A 16,727-nucleotide genomic window follows, 5' to 3' on the forward strand; every position below is an offset into this window, starting at 1 on the left:
GGCCCCTCCTCCCCCTACGCTGTTTTAGACAAATCGCTTTCAGGGTAGATCAAGAGACCACTGGCCTGTGCAGCACACAGCAGACTCAGAGCAGTGCGGAAGCCAGTCCAGTCTCCATGGAAACAGCTCCTCCCCAGAGGTGGTCCTGGGAGACCTGGCTTTAGAATCAGCACAGAGCCAACCTGCTGGGACCTCATGGGGGATGGGGGAGGGAGGGAGGAAAAGATGCTGCCCATTCTGGAGGGTGTAGCAACAGATCTGAGAAGAACTGGGGGTTCCCCCAAGGGGTCCTGAGAGGGATGCTGGGTGGACTGGAGGAGAGCCAATTCCTACATCCACTTCTGTCTTCGGCAGTACCATTTCCTCCCCGCTTCTCGGCTGTTCCTTCAGTGTGGGGGAAGAAGCAAGCAGGGAGAGGAAGGCGACCTACTCTTCACATCCCATAAGATATCTTTCTCGGGAGGGGCGGCAAAGAGGATGTACAGGCGAATAGTGTCGATCCCGTACTGGGCGACCACTTCCTTGGGGTCCACGCCGTTGTGTTTGGACTTGCTCATCTTCTCCCACGTCACCTCCAACTTCTCTCTCGTTTGGGCGTGCACAGGAACAGAACCTACAAGAATACGTCCGAATGAGCCTGTAATTCTAACCATCTGGGGGGTGATGGGATGATTGCCTTTGGAAGCCAGCCTGGGAATTCCAAGTTCAAAAGACCTCATCTCAACTAAAGGCTGGGTGTGGCGGCGCATGCCTGTCATCCCAGCTATGGGGCAAACACAATGGGTTAGTGCAGTGATGTGCAGCAGTCATCCCCACGGACAAGAGGAAGGACGAGAAAGATCGTAACCGAAGTGAGACTCAACCTCGAAAACCATCCATGGGAAATGGGGCTGGATGGAGGTGTGGCTCACGTGATAGAGCACTTGACTGGCAAGTGCAAGGCCCTGAGTTCAAGTCCCAGTACTGTAAAAACAAAAGCAAAAGATACAAAGGAGGGCTGGGAAGGTGGCTTAGTGGTAGAGTGCTTGCCTAAGCATTCATGAAGCCCTGGGTTCCATTCCTCAGTGCCATATACACAGAAAAAGCCGGAAGTGGCGCTGTGGCTCTAGTGATAAGAGTGTTAGCTTTGAGCAAAAGAAGCTTAGGGACAGTGCCCAGGCCCTGAGTTCAAGTGCCAGGTCTGGCAAAAAAAAAAAGAATACAAAGGAAGAAGGAATAAAAAGTGATTATGAATGAGTTCTAGAAACAACCACTTAGACAATCCCAGCTAAAGAAGGAATAATGCCTTTTGAAGAACCGTAGGAATTCACTCACTATACTTCCCTCTCCCTTGATAGTATGCTGTACAATTTTATCTCATACAATAGTTTGTGATGCTAGACATTGAACCTAGGGCCTCACACGTTAGACAAAGTGCTCTACCACTGAGCTACATCCCAAATGATTTCCTAATTTATTTTTGTGCCAGTCTTGGGGCTTGAACTCTGGGCCTGGGCGCTGTCCCTCAGCTCTTCAGCTCACGGTGAGCGCTCTACCACTTGAGCCACAGCGCCACTTCCGGTTTTCTGGTGGTTTATTGGAGATAGGAGTCTCAGAGTCTTTCCTGCCTGGGCTGGCTTTGAACCGCGATCCTCAGATCTCAGCCTCCTGGGTAGCTAGGATGATAGGTGCCCGGCTCCATCAGCATTTTTTTAAAATTCAAGGTCCAATTTATGTGCCTAACAGTCCACGCTGTGGGAGAGGCATACTCATGGGGCCGACAGATGACTTGATGGGGTGGAAGGGAAGGATGGCTGTGGCTGGCCGGGGCTGGCGTGGAGAGGTAGACAGAGAGTGCCGGTCAGAGCCCGTGAATGCAACCAGACAGATCCCCCTGGGCCTGCCCTCACAGCCCAGCCCTTGTCACCTGTGAGGTCTACCTCCTCTCTCTGCAGGTATTGTCCCGATGGCAGGCGGAAGGTCTGCCCCTTGATGAGGCCTTGGGCCAGTAGCTTGTGAAATGGTTCCCTAGAGAAAAGAGTAAACAGGAAAAAAAAAAAAAAAAAAAAAGTAGATGAGCAGAGGTAGCAAAAAAAAGGTCCATGGGGTTGGAGGTGTGGTTCAGGTGGTATAGCACCAGCCAAGGAGTACAAAGCATCAGATCTGGAATTCAAGTCCCAGTCTCAAACAAAAAAGGAAGATGAGGAGGAGGAGGAAGAAAGGAGAAGGAAGAGGAGGAGAAGGAAGGAGAAAGGAAGGAAGAGGAGAAGGAAGAGGAGGAATGGGAGAAGAAGGAAGAGGAGGAGGAGAAGGAGGAAGGAGAAGGAGGAGAAGGCTGGTCGCTGGTGGCTCCCGCCTGTCATCCTAGCTACTCAGGAGGCTGAGATCTGAGGATCGTGGTTCAAAGCCAGCCCGGGCAGGAGAGCCCGTGAGACTCTTATCTCCAGTAAAACACTAGAAAACTGAAAGTGGTGGTGACTCAAAGTGGTAGAATGTTAGCCTTGAGCAAAAGAAGCTCAGGGACAGTGCCCAGCCCCTGAGTTCAAGCCCCAGGACTGACAGAAAAATCAATTAAAACATAAAAAATAAAAGAAATTGAGGACCAGCCTAGACAACACAGTGAGGCTTGATCTTAAACAACACAACCCAATGGGCCTGTGGAGCTGAAATCAGGTCTTGGTATTTCTCAAGTGACCACTGCTGCCACCTTCTGGTGGGTGCAGAATTGCAACCCACAGCTGTCACTTTCCCAGCACATAAAGGCTCTGTCTGCTCATTGGGCGTGCATCTGTGCGTTTGTATGGGTATTGCGTTGGGTATAGACTAACTCCTCAAAGGAAAGCTGAAGGTAATCGAGGTCATTCAAAACCAGCTTGAGTAGTAGGAATAAAAGAGGAGGCTCCAGGGATGTCAGAGGCCTGGGCTGGCAGACTTGGAACCTAAGCTGGCTGTGAAAGTGACTGCCAAGTTTGTTGCTCATATTCACAACCAAGGAAGGACTACTGATGAATTAAGTCTGTTCATTCATTCACTCAACAGATGGCACTTAGGAACAAGCTCCTCTCAGCAACCGAGCTACTCATTCATCTTCCTGTTGAAGAACAGAAACCATTATTGGTTTATATCAAGGGGTTAAACTCATCTGATTTAAACAAAGGATCACTAAGAATGCGTAAATTACCCACAAAGATGAGATCCGAGGATCATGTTTCGAAGCCAGTCCAGGCAGGGTCGTCTATGAAGACTCTTATCTCCAATGAACCACCAAAAAGCAGGAAGCGGAGCTGTGGCTGAAGTGGTGGAGCTCCAGCCTTGGGTGGGAAAACTAAGGGATACCACCCAGGCCCCAAGTTCAAGCCCCAGTATCAAAACACGTATGTCATTTTTCGGCTCCATGTAGCTCTGATAACCTGCTTTATGTTTGTGTCTGTGCACTGAACTGTGTGGCAAAATAGCACAAGCGCTCACCTGTGTTTGACCATTTTTTGATCGTGGCAAAAATGACTGAAGAACCTTGCATAGAACAAGTGCATGACAGCATGCTCTTTTCCTCCAATGTACAAATCCACCGGCATCCAGTAGTCTGCCAACGCCCGGCTGAAGGGTCTAGAAGAGAGAGGAACGGGCTCTTTACAACCTGTTCTGACATAATCGCAGAACTTAAGACAGATGTACTGCAATTCTGCAGAGGCTCTGAAATGAATTCTGCCAGGAAAAAAAAAAAGTGATTTTTTTCTGAAGAGTCAGATCTGGTTCATTTATGAAATGTATAAAAATGGCTATAGAAGATGTGCTCTAAAAACTGAGATTTTTTAAAAGATAAAATAAGAACCAAGGGCTGGGAAGGTGGCTCAGTGGTAGAGCGCTTGCCTTGCATGCATGAGGCCCTGGGTTCAATTCCTCAGCACCACATAAGCAAAAAGAAAAAAGCCAGAAGTGGTGCTGTGGCTCAAGTGGTAGAGCGCTCGCCTTGAGCTGAAGAGCTGAGGGACAGCGCCCAGGCCCAGAGTTCAGGTCCCATGACTGAACCCAAAAAAAACCAAAACAAAACAAAAAAATAAGAACCAAAAAAAAAAAGGCATCTCAGTAGCATGGGTATTATGCATATTATGATATGTATTTTAATATGCCAATTTAATTTTGAAGATTAGGACAACCAAGACTTTGGCATTCTTTCCCAGTAGGGGGCACTGTAGGGTTTCAAATGTACAACCAATATGTAGCTACTAAGAGGTCTTTCATTTTTGTATGGTACTGGGGCTTGAACTCAGGACCTAGCTGTTGCCATTGTTTTTCGGGATTTTTTCTTTTTTTGGTCAGTCGTGGGGCTTGAACTCTGGGCCTGGGCGCTGTCCCTCAGCTCTTCAGCTCAAGGCTAGCGCTCTACAACTTGAGCCACAGCGCCACTTCCTGCTTTTTTCTTTTTGCCTATGTGGTGCTGAGGAATCAAACCCAGGGCCTCATGCATGCAAGGCAAGCACTCTACCACTGAGCCACCTTCCCAGCCCTCAGGATTTGTTGTTGTTGTTGTTGTTGTTCAAGGCTAGTGCTCTACCACTCAATCCCCATTCCTAGCCTCACAACCTTACTTTTAAAAGTAGCTTTAAGGTCTGAATATAAAGCATATGTAGAAGCCAGGCGCTAGTGGCTCACACCTGTCATCCTAGCTACTCAGGGGGTTGAGATCTGAGGATCATGGTTCAAGGCCAGTCTGGGCAGGAAAGTCCGTGAGACTCTGATCTCCAATAAAAACCACTAGAAAACCAGAAGTGCCACTGTGGCCTCAAAGTGGTAGAGTGCTAGCCTTACGTGAAAGAGCTGATGGACAGGGCCTGGGTTCAAGCTCCACGATGAACAAAAATATAAAATAAACCATAGAAGCCTAACTAACATAAAACAACACAGGAACTCTCTCACCTCCCAGATATTTCATAGCTAACAGACACAATAAAAACAGACTTCATACTTTCCTGACTGGGGTAGTTTCCAAACCAAGATCTTTGTATCTCAGCCTCCCAAGTAGCGAGGATTACAGGCTTGAGCCACCAGTACCCAGCTCCTTGAGCCTTTTTTGTTCAAGGCTAGCACTCTACCACTTGAGCCACAGTTCCACTTATGGCTTTTTTTTTTTTTTTTTTTGGTGAGTAATTGGAGATTACACAGATTTTCCTGCCCAGGCGGGCTTCAAATCATGATCCTCAAACCTCAGCCTCCTAAATGGCTGGGTGAAATGGATATGCTCGTTTGGGTCTTTCCAAAGGCTTGGTTGAGGCCTTTGGAGCCACGCTATGGTCTAAGGATCCTCCATAGCAGCCTTCCCTTTCCCCCCCTCTTTTCCTGCACCTGCTGCACCAGACCAAGGTCTAGAGCTCTCTGGAGCCATTCATTCTGCGCGGGCATTTCTCTGGTACGTCTCTTGCATACCTGGATCCAGCTTTGCTGTCTGCCTCTTGGCTGACATATGGTCCAACCTCCTTGGGGCGTTACCTGTGAGGATTGTGAGGGTCTGTGTATCTCAAGTAGTACCAGGCGGAGTCAACGAAGGTGTCCATTGTGTCTGTCTCCCTCCTGGCTGCCCCTTTGCACCTGAGGAACAAAGAAAGCTTGTCAACTGACTTCTTTTACATTCACTCATTCATTCATTCATTCATTCACTTATTTATTTAGTTGTATTTATTTAGAAAAAAAATTTTTTTTGTTGGCCCTGGGACTTGAACTCGGGGTCTGTGTGCTAACCCTCAAGCTTTTTCACTCTTTCCAGACCCCCCACCTTTCTACGCTAAAGTAGCCAGGGCCTCTCCTGTGTTCCTGCCTAGAATAGCTCCAGTATGTCCAGTTTCAAAGCCACCAGGGCCAGCAGGGGTGGACGGTGGGCCTGCTCCTGTCTCCAAAATGCCCACTAGGTGTCGCTGTGCAATGCACCGTTGCTAATCCTTTCATAGCTTCTACTGAGGGAATGGAGGCGCTGGGGGGGGGCGTTAAAGCACCTTCAACATGAACCCTAAGCAGAGAACCGCAGGAAGGAAGAAAGGCCTGGGGCTGGGTACTTATTATTTATTTGTTTGAAGCTGAGATCTAAGGATCGCCGTTCAAAGCCAGCCCAGGTTTAAAACACAAAACCATAACGCTCCAATTAATCACCAAAAAGCGGGAAGTGGACCTGTGGCTCAAGTGGTAGGGTGCCAGCCTTGAGTAAAAACAGCATTGTCCAGACCCTAAGTTCAAGCCCCAGCAATGGCACAAACACACATCCACACAGCCACCACCACTACCACCATCACCACCAACAAAGAAGTTTCTAGAGGCTTGGAGGTGTGGCTCAAGTGGCAGAGCGCCTGCCCTGAAAGCTCCAGGCCCTGAGTTCCAAGCCCTGGTACCCCTCAAGATAGATAGATAGATAGACAGATAGACAGATAGATAGATAGATAGATAGATAGATAGATAGATAGATAGATAGATAGATAGATAGATAGATAGATAGATAGATAGATAGATAGAGATCTATTGAATCTAGTTTTAAAAAAGATGTTTCTGGGAGAGGTTCTCAGTAATGTTCTTCCAAAGGGGTTGGGGGGGGGGATAGGAGTCCCACCCAACAGGGCTGGGCCTGATTCTCCCAGATCTCCCCTAAGCCTGTGGCATGTTGTACAAGCTGATGGGAGTCAGGAGGGGGAGCGGAAGGGGGAGGGAGACGGGACACAGCCCCTGACCTTGGGCAGGTGCAGTTCACCCACTCGGAAGCTGTAGCCAGGGGCGAGCCGCCCTTGCCAGTGAACGACGAGATGCAGGGCAGGGTCACAGGCAGGTCCTCCAGGGGAACGGGCACTGGGCCGCAGGCTGGGCAGTGGACAATGGGGATGGGTGTGCCCCAGTACCGCTGGCGGGAGATCAGCCAGTCCTTCAGCTTGTCACTTGTCACCTCTCCGCCCACTCTCTTCCCTCGGGCTTTCTGAGTCAGGGCTAGAAAGGCCTCCTGGCGAGTCATGCCTGTAAACTGCGAGAAAAAAGAAAAGATGGTCATGATTCTCTGAGCAAGACCAAGTCACCACCCCCAGTCCTGCTTGGCCTATTCCAGGGACCAGATGGGCTGCCAGGATGACTTCTACCAGCCCTGGGGCCTTGCTCCTTAAGGAGATAGTAACGGTCATGTCTATTAGCTGGGCATCAGTGGCTCACACCTGTCATCCTAGCTACTCAGGAAGCTGAGATCTGAGGCGTGAAATGCAAAGCCAGCCCGAGCAGGAAAGTCTGTGAGACTCTTATCTCCAATGAACCACCTAAAACCAGAAGTGGCGCTGTGGCTCAAGGGGTAAAGCGCTCGCCTTGAGCTGAAGAGCTGAGGGACAGCGCCCAGGCCCAGAGTTCAAGCCCCATGACCAGAAAAAAAAAATCACATTTATTATTTTAATATGTGTGAGATACTAGAGCTTGAATTCAAGGACTCCCACATTTGCTTAAACTTTCTCTTAATAAAGCCGATGCTCTACACTTTGAGCTATACACCATTCCTTCGGGCTTTTTGGTGATGAGTTAAGAGAGAAGTTTCAGACTTTTCTGCCCTGGCTGGCTTTGAACCTTGAACCTCAGCTCTCCATCTCCTGAGTAGCTAGAATTATAGGCTTGGAGCCACCATCGCCTGGTTGAAAAATCAGATTTTGTAACTGTAACTAATAGAAAAAGGGATATAATTGTTGATGCATTGTTTTTCCCTTCAGATTTGTAGAGAAATTCAACCTTTTCAGGGACATCAAAAAGCACCATGGCTTTGGACACTGCCCTTGTAGCGAAAGCGGAAGCTGGCCCTAGTAAAGTGTGTGTGTGTGTGTGTGTGTGTGTGTGTGTGTGTGTGTGTGTGTGTGTGTGTGTGTGTGTGTGTGTGTGTGTGTGTGTGTGTGTGTGTGTGTATGTGTGTGTGTGTGTGTGTGTGTGTGTGTGTGTGTGTGTGTGTGTGTGTGTGTGTGTGTGTGTGTGTGTGTGTGTTCAGATCCTGGTGTTTAAACTCAGGGCTTCAATGCTGTTCCTGAGCTTTGGTGCTCAAGACTAATGCTTTGCCACTTGAGCCACAGCTCCATTTCCAGCTTTTTTTGGTGATTTCACTGGAGATAAAGAGTCTCACAGACTCTCCTGCCCAGGTTTGGTTCTGAACCATGATCCTCAGATCTCAGCCTCCTGAGTAACTAAGATGACAGGCGTGAGCCACCAGCACCCATCAATATTTTGTTCTCACTGAACAAGAAGCAAAGCTAAGTGGCGCTGTAGCTCAAGTGGTAGAGCGCTCGTCTTGAGCTGAAGAGCTGAGGGACAGCGCTCAGGCCCAGAGTTCAAGCCCCACGACCGACAAAAAAAAAAAAAAAAAGAAGCAAAGCTATGGGCTGGGTCAAGTAGCTTGGTGGCAAAGCACTTGACTAATAAGTGTAACATGCTGGGTTCAATCCCCAGTTACCAAAAAAGAAAAGGAGGAGGAGGAAGAAGGAAGGAGGAGGAGGAGGAAGAGGAGGAAGGAGAAGCAGAAGCAACGGAAGGAAGCAGCAGCAGCAGCAAAGCTGCCAGAGACCTTTAGATATGGGGTTGAGGGAAAAGCATAGATTGTGATTTGCATCTGAAGGAGAATATCTTTTTTGTTGGTGGTGGTGGTCATGGGACTTGAACTCTGGGCCTGGCGGCTGTCCCTCAGCTCTTCAGCTCAAGGCAAGCACTCTACCACTTGAGCCACAGCGCCACCTCTGGTTTTCTGGTGGTTCATTGGAGATAAGAGTCTCAGGGCCTTTCCTGCCTGAGCTGGCTTTGAACTGTGATCCTCAGATCTCAGCCTCCTGAGTAGCTAGGATGACAGATGGGAGCCACCAGCACCCTGGCTGAAGGAGAATATCATATCAAACTCACACCCAGATCATGATTCCAGAAGTACTTAAGCACGTATCTTGGGGTACCGACCTCAGCCGAGGAGCACAGTCTTTCTGTGCCGTCTGGCAGGGTTTCGATGACTTCTGAGTAGGACAGGCCCAATGCGTGGGCTAGGAGGGCATCCTCTGGGCTGGTGCTAGGAATCCCTGTTCAAGGGAAGAAATGAACAACATCTCCTATGCAACCCACAGCATCCGTTTGGCTTCAGCACTCTACCAACTTGAGCCACACTTCTACTTTCAACTTTTTTGCTGGCGAGTTGGGGATAAAAAGTCTTATGAACTATTGTGTTGTAGGCTGGCTATGAACGGAGATCCTTAGCTCTCATCCTCCTGAGTAGCTAGGAAAGGTGTAAGCCACTGACACTCGGCTCAGCTTTAGCTTTCTTATAGGAGCCCCTCTCTTTGGTTTAGAAGTTATAAAGACATGTCACATCCGAGGGAAAATGGAAGCCAGTCTTTAAGTATTATATCACCCTAATGGGCCCATTTTCTACCATGACATTATTTCCTTGAAGTCTTTTTTTCCTTTTTTTTTTTTTTTGCCTGTCCTGGGACTTGAACTCAGGGCCTGGGCACTATCCCTGAGCTTCTTTTGTTCAAGGCTAGCACTCTACCACTTGAGCCACAGCACCACTTCTGGCCTTTTCTGGGTATGTGGTACTGAGGAATCAAACCCAGGGTTTCATGCATGCTAGGCAAGCACTCTACCACTGATGCCACCTTCCCAGCCCCTGAGTTCTTTTTCTTTTGCTTCATTTCCTTTTCTTTTCTTCTTTTTCTTTCCTTTCTTTCTCTCTCTTCCTTCCTGTTATTATTTTTTTTGGGGGGGTCTAGTTGTGGGGCCTGAACTCTGGGCCTGGGCGCTGTCCCTCAGCTCTTCAGCTCAAGGCTAGGGCTCTACCACTTGAGCCACAGCGCCACTTCCAGCTTTTTCCTTTTTGCTTATGTGGTGCTGAGGAATCGAACCCAGGGCCTCATGAATGCAAGGTGAGCGCTCTACCACTGAGCCACCTTCCCAGCCCGTTATTATTATTCTTTTGTACAGGTCCTGGGGCTTAAACTCAGGGCCTAGATACTGTCCCTAAGCGTTTTTGTGTGTGTGTGCTCAAGACTGGCACTCTTCCACTTGATTCACAGCACCACTTCTGGCTTTTTGGTGGTTCATTGGGAGATGAGAGTCTCACAGACTTTCCTGCCAGGGCTGGCTTTGAACCATGATCCTCAGATCTCAGCCTCCTGAGTAGCCAGGAATGACAGGTATAAGCCACCAGCATCCAGCTTTCTTTCTCCCTTTTTTTTTTTTTTTAAATAGTTGTAATCTGAAAACAGACACTGAACACAATACGGTAAATATAAGGAGACCTTGTAAAACCGCCCCCTCCCCCCACACCACCTCCTGCAGTGGAAAAAACAATGGCTTTCTTGAGGGAAATGGGGCTGAGGCATGGGCCTGTCTCCAGCACCTTAGAAAAACCCCACTGAGTCAAGAGCTGAAAGATTTCACTTGGGCTGTGTTCCCAAAGGCCCTGGAACATTCTGCGCAGACATTTGCTCTGCGTTACTCCCACACAGGGCCTGGAGGAGATGCAGGGCAGGGCAGAAGCGATTCACTCAGCCACTAGGGGAGACCTGCTGTTCTGACTTGAGCTAGGCCTTCAGAGCAGTTTTGTTCTTTTATTTCCCACCCACCCCTGCCCCCGCCCCCCCCTTTCCCCAGCTGTTAGTTCTATAGGGGTGATGGCTCATTGGGGAGGTATAATATAACATGGTTAGTGTCCACCAGGACCTCTCCCTCAGCTAGGACCGGGAATCTCCTGGTGGAGGGTCATTGCTCCAGCCACCTGTGTAAACTGCTGGCTTGCTTAAGGACATATGTCATATAAAAAGCTAAAGGGTTGGGCTGGGAAGGTGGCTCAGTGGTAGAGTGCTTGCCTTGCATGCATGAGGCCCTGGGTTCGATTCCTCAGCACCACATAAACAGAAAAAGACGGAAGTGGTGCTGTGGCTCAAGCGGTAGAGTGCTAGCCTTGAGCTGAAGAGCTGAGGGACAGCGCCTAGGCCCAGAGTTCAGGTCCAGGACCGGCAAAAAAACAAACAAACAAAAACAACAAAAAAAAAAAGCTAAAGGGCATACACAAAATGCTAAATCAGATCTCTTCTTTTGGTGCTGGTCCTGGAGCATAAACTCAGGGCCTAGGCACTGTCCCTGAGTTTATCTTGCTCAAGGCTAGCACTCTACCACTTGAGCCACAGCTCTGCTTCCGGGTTTTTGGTAGTTTGTAGGAGTAAAGATGTCTTGCGGACTTTCTTGCCCTGGGCTGGCTTTGAACTTCAATCCTCAGATCTCAGCCTCCTGAGTAGCTAGGATGTCAGGCGTGAGTCACCAGTGCCCGGCTACTTTAGTCTTAAACTTGCAATGTTGATTAGCATGGATGACATTGTAACCACTGCTTACCTATTTTTGAATCCAGAGAGCCTTCTAAGTCAGCTCCGGCCGCAATGATGACAGGGACCTCCTGCTGGGTGAGCATGTTCACAGCTATCACCGGTGTGCGACAATCTGTAATGACAGGACGTGACAGCATGTCAGTCCACTGGGACCTTACGCTGTTTGAATCTCCGAGGAGAGACCAGGGAAGAAGAAAAAAAGCAGGAGAGCTTTGGTGTTCTGTGCTAATTGGTCAAGAATTTGTCCTTTGAAGGGTAGTAATAGACGATTCACACCAGTGGAAATCAAAGGATGAAACCAAGCACATGAGAAAATGTTGTTCATCCAAACCCCTAAGCAAAGATGTGAGAATAGCAATTTTTTTTTTCTTTCTAGATGGTGGGGTGTGGTGGGGAGCAAGCCATTCTAATCACTGCCCTTTCCTTGTGAAAAATATCTGCAGGAGGTAGAAGAATGAAACAATAACAACCACAACAAATTTACTTATGGGGCTGGGAATGTGGCTCTGTGTTAGAGTGCTCGCCTAGCATGCATGAAGCCCTGGGTTCGATTCCTCAGGACCACCTACACAGGAAAAAGCCAGAAGTGGTACTGGGGCTCAAGTGGTAGAGTGCTAGCCTTGAGCACAAAGAGGCTCAGAGACAGTGCCTAAGCCCTGAGTTCAAGTCCCACAAATGAAAGAAAAAAAAATCTACTGGTAGTGAAAGTAGAACAAGAGAGCAGAAAATGACTTGAACAGAGAGGGGAAAAGAAGGCAGGAAAAGTCCATGAGACTCTTATCTCCAATAAACTACTCAGAAAAAGCCAGAAGTGGCACTGTGGCCCAAGTGGTAGAGCGCTAGCCTTGAACGAAAGCAGCTCAGGGACAGCGCCCAGGCCCTGAGTTCAAGCCCCAGGACTGGCAAAAAAAAAAAAAGACAAAGGGAAGATTGAGGAGTTTTCAAACATAGCAGAGGCCTGAAGAGTGACCAGGTCCCCCCAACATGGCCCATGGTCCCAAGGTACATCTCTGGGAAAACAGGGAATTGATAAGTCTTTCTAAGCAGGGTGCAATATGCAAAATACTAGACTGAGAAGAGTTTCCAAGAGCCACAAGGAAAATGTGGGAAGATATAGTCAGAAATTCAAAGAATATAAAGCAAATGAGGGGAGGGAAAACTCTATTAAAAAAAAAAAAAGAAGCAGAAAATCACAGTACACAGTGTACACAGTACACTCAGTTGTGCTTCTTTGTGAATACATAATTTAAATATTTTCAAACAACATATATATATATATTTTTTTTAAATTTTGGCACTACTTGCAATTCTTGTGAGTTGGCCAGCTAGGTTGCTTATTAACGTATTGTTTGCTTGTTTTTGTTGAGCACAAGTTCCTTAAAAAGGCAGCAAAAATAAGATGCGTCCTGAGAATCCTTGGGATCTAATTGGTTCCCAGAATGCCTGAAGTTCTCTCCTTTTCTCAGTTGACCACTGCTGACATAAATCTGATTGATAAGCTCTGACAAGACAGGAAGCCATCAAAAGCATCAACAGGGACCAGAGGCTGTGCTGTCTTTTCCTAGAATTTTTCCTTGCATCGTAAGTATTAAATATTCATGGGCTGGGAATGTGGCTTAGTGGTAGAGTGTTGAATAGTGTGCATGAAGCCCTGGGTTTGATTCCTCAGTATCACATACACAGAAAAAGCCACAAGTGGCACTGTGGGTCAAGTGGTAGAGCACTGTAGCCTTGAGCACAAAGAAGCTCAGTGACAGTCCTAGGCCCTGAGTTCAAGTCCCAAGACTGGCAAAAATTTATCACATATGAAAATGTGTTGAATTTATAGTGCTTTTTACCTTGGGAACTCAGTCTTTTATAACTGATTAGCCAACTAAGCTCCTATTAAAGTTACCTCATTTTCATTTGTGTCCCCAAAGGAACCATAAGAAAAATGTAAAGGCGAGATGCTTGCATTTCTTAGTTTTTCAATTTGAGGAAATATTCAAATGTCACAAGCCCTCAAGGAAATCTCAAATTGTCCATGAGGGGTAAAAACTAGAAGTTTTCCCTTTAAACAGCTGAAAAGAAGCCAATTTCTCTTTGGAATGAGTAGCCAAAAATAAATCTGAGAAAGATAGCATTGGGCCAGGCGCCAGGGGATCATGCCTGTAATCCTACTCAGGAGGCTGGGATCTGAAGATTACGGTTCAAAGCCAGCCTGGGCAGAAAAGTCCCTGAGACTCTAATCTCCAATAAACCACTGGAAAACTGGAAGTGGTGCTGTGGCTCAAGTAGTAGAGCACTCACCTTGAGCTGAAGAGTGCAGGGACAGCACCCAGGCCCAGAGTTTAAGCCCCAAGACCAAAAATAAAAGACTTTCCTGCCTTGGCTGGCTTCAAATCATGATCCTCAGATCTCAGCCTCCTGAGTAGCTATCAGGGTCCAGCTCCAAACAATGAAATTTCAATTCTTCTCCATTTCAGCACAAGAAAAGTAGGTGACGAAACTCACTTTGTGCTGAGTGAGTGGTCTCTGAGTCCGCCTGGCAGGCTTCTTTCTGACCCCCGGGGGGCATACCAACTGGGTGTGTGGGTGGCGTAGGGGTATGTTCCCTGCCCCCAGGCTCTCAGGAAGTGCTCATTGCTCTCAATACCTGAATGTGGTCTTTAATGCTCAGGAAACAATTACAAGTGCCAGAAAGAAGCTGCAGCGCGATTGTTTATTTCCTCAACCTGTTATCAGCAAATGCTGTAATGTGTTACTCCCCCCTTAAAGTCTACTGAGTTGGCAGGAAGGTCTGGGAGACTCTTATCTCCAATTAACTACTCCCCCCCTCCAAAAAAAAAAAAAAAACAAGAAGTGGAGCTGTGGCTCAGGTGGTAGAGCACTAGCCTTCAGCACAAAAGTCCAGGGATAGCACTCAGGCCCTGAGGACCAGCACCAACTTTAAAAATAAAAAAATAAAATAAAATAAAATAAAATACAGGCTGGGATGTAGCTCAGTGGCAAAGCCCTTGCCTAGCGAGAGTTCAATCCCCAGTAAAAATAAATAAATAGAAATTAGTAATACTAAGACCAAATGCTGAGATCTGAGGCTCATGGTTCAAAACCAGCCTGGGCAAGGAAGTCTATGCGACTCTTATTGCCAAAGAACCACCAGAAAACCAGAAATGGAGCTGTGGCGTAGAGTGGTAGAGTGCTAGTACTGAGCAAAAAGAGCTCAGGAATAAAGTGTCAAGGCCCTGAGTTCAAGGCCCCAAACGAACAAACAAACAAAAAATAGATAAATAAGTAAATAAAACAAGAATAAGGCTAAAAGTAAGAACAAATCACGAAAGATGGTACACAGCAGGACTTTGGTTGTCGTGAACTGCTGTCCCAGAGCCTGCTCTAGGACCTGCCAGCTTACCTTTGCCAGGTACCAAGGCCTTCTGAAAAGCCTCCTTCAGAGAGCTGTGCCCGTGTAGGAGTCTGTGGCTGGGAGAAATGGCCACATGGGAGGTACCATATATGGCCTCAGGGGTGGCTGTGTATGCTGTGAGCTTTTCTCCAGTGTCTCGGCCATCCACCTGGCAGGAAGAAGTGAGGGTCATTTCATTTCTCCGTCTTCCCCCTGGGCAATGGGATCTCTCAGCTACATCCCCTGGCTCCTCCCCCTGGTTCCCATGGTGATCGTCTCTGGCCTCAAGATCAGAGGGGTAGGGGACTAAGATGGGGCCTGGCAGTACCCTGCTCCATTGTAAAATCTTTTTTTGCTGATGTTGATCTGGTCATGGGGCTTGAACTCAGGGCTTGGACACTGTCCCTCTCTCTCAAGGCTAGCTTTCTACCACTAGGAGCCTCAGCTCCCCTTCCAGATTATCTTGTAGTTTATTGGAGATAAGAGGCTACAGTCTTTCCAGCCCTAGGTGACTTTGAACCGTGATCCTCAGACCTCAGCCTCCTGAGTAGCTAGGATGACAGGTGTGTGAGCCACCGATGTCTGGCTTTGAATACTTAATATTTTGCTTACTTATTTAAATCTGTTTGGTCAGAACTGGGTTTGACCTCAATGAAGGTTGTTTCTTTGCCCTAAAAAAGAATAAAATTTTAAAAAAAAAGAATAAAATTAAAAAGTATGTATGTGACTGCGCGCTAGTGGCTTGTATTTGTCATCCAAGCTACTCAGGAGGCTGAGATCTGAGGATTGCAGTTCACAGCCAGCCCAGGCACGAAAGTCTCTGTGAGACTCTTATCTCCAATTAACCACTCAAAATCCAGAAGTGGCGCTGGGCGCCTGTGATCCTAACTATTCAGGAGGCTGAGATCTGAGGATGTGGTTCAAAGCCAGCCCCAGGCAGGAAAGTCCTGGGGGTAGGAGGGGCTCTTATCTCCAACAAACTACTCAAAAAAGCTAAAAGTAGAGCTGTGGCTCAAGTGGCAGAGCACTAGCCTTGAGCAAAAAGCTCGGGAGACAGCGCCCAGAAAGAAAAGAAGAAGAAAAGAAAACAGAAGTGGCAATGAGGTTCAAAGTGGTAGAGTCCAAGCCTTGAGCAAAAAGCAGCTCAGGGACAGTGCCCAGGCCCTGAGTTCAAGGCCCACAACTGACAGGAAAAAAAAAAAAAGTATATGAACTGCAGTCAATGCCTTTCTATTGAACAGTGCTTCTGTGGAGTCCTGAGTTACTGGGTTAATCAATGAATCCCAAAATGCCAAAGGAGATTGGAGATTTGCTGAGCGTGAACTGCCGATGTGTGGGTGGGTGGTCACCTTTAACGTGAAGTCCAGATGGCAGCCCACGCAGTCCCCGATCCAGTGGGCCTGCATGCCCTTTATGCCATACCACTCGGGAAGGTCTGCCAGCCCGTCCTGCATGGCCTGTGGGAATAAAGACAAGAGGAAGAGAAGTAGACAGCACTTAGTGGAGGCACCAAAGGATGTCGGGGCATGTGAAGTTAGTGGTATGGTTACTTATACTGCTTTGGCTGAAGAGCATGGACTTCTAGCTTGAGCCCAGGAGAAAAGCTTCGCATCCCTGCCTCCATTCGTGTGTGTGTGTGTGTGTGTGTGTGTGTGTGTGTGTGTGTGTGTGTGTGTGTGTGTGTGTGTGTGTGTGTGTGTGTGTGTGTGTGTGTGTGTGTGTGTGTGTGTGTGTGTGTGTGTGTGTGTGTGTGTGTGTGTGTGTGTGTGTGTGTGTGTGTGTGTGTGTCACTCTCATTTGGCCGTGTATGTGTGTATTTGGGTCATGGGGCTTAAACTCAAGGCTAACATTCTACTACTTTGAACCACAGCTCCACTTCCAGTTTTCTGGTGGTTCACTGGAGATAGAGTTTCATGGCCATTCCTGCCCGGGCTGGCTTTGAACTGTGATCTTCAGATCTCAGCCTCTTGAGTAGGTAGGATTACAAGCGTGAGCCACCAGCGCCCAGCTCA

At 47.8% G+C, this 16,727-nt stretch overlaps 1 protein-coding gene across 2 annotated transcripts in view; it reads right to left on the bottom strand.

The window, feature by feature from the left end:
* Positions 1 to 16,727, bottom strand: part of Lars2 (leucyl-tRNA synthetase 2, mitochondrial) — a 61,957-nt gene that overhangs the window by 14,351 nt on the left and 30,879 nt on the right. For both annotated transcript variants that reach the window (XM_070017627.1, XM_070017626.1), the window contains exons 8-16: positions 16,065 to 16,172; positions 14,725 to 14,884; positions 11,341 to 11,445; positions 8,914 to 9,029; positions 6,690 to 6,973; positions 5,467 to 5,565; positions 3,448 to 3,585; positions 1,907 to 2,007; positions 431 to 613 (exon numbers count right to left, since the gene is read on the bottom strand). In XM_070017627.1, the coding sequence (XP_069873728.1) occupies positions 431 to 613; positions 1,907 to 2,007; positions 3,448 to 3,585; positions 5,467 to 5,565; positions 6,690 to 6,973; positions 8,914 to 9,029; positions 11,341 to 11,445; positions 14,725 to 14,884; positions 16,065 to 16,172 (1,294 nt within the window). The remainder of the gene's footprint in view (positions 1 to 430; positions 614 to 1,906; positions 2,008 to 3,447; positions 3,586 to 5,466; positions 5,566 to 6,689; positions 6,974 to 8,913; positions 9,030 to 11,340; positions 11,446 to 14,724; positions 14,885 to 16,064; positions 16,173 to 16,727) is intronic.

Source organism: Dipodomys merriami, unplaced genomic scaffold (genome assembly GCF_024711535.1).
Source record: "Dipodomys merriami isolate MVZ:Mamm:240054 unplaced genomic scaffold, mDipMer1.0.p SCAF_125, whole genome shotgun sequence".
NCBI classification, from domain to species: Eukaryota; Metazoa; Chordata; class Mammalia; order Rodentia; family Heteromyidae; genus Dipodomys; species Dipodomys merriami.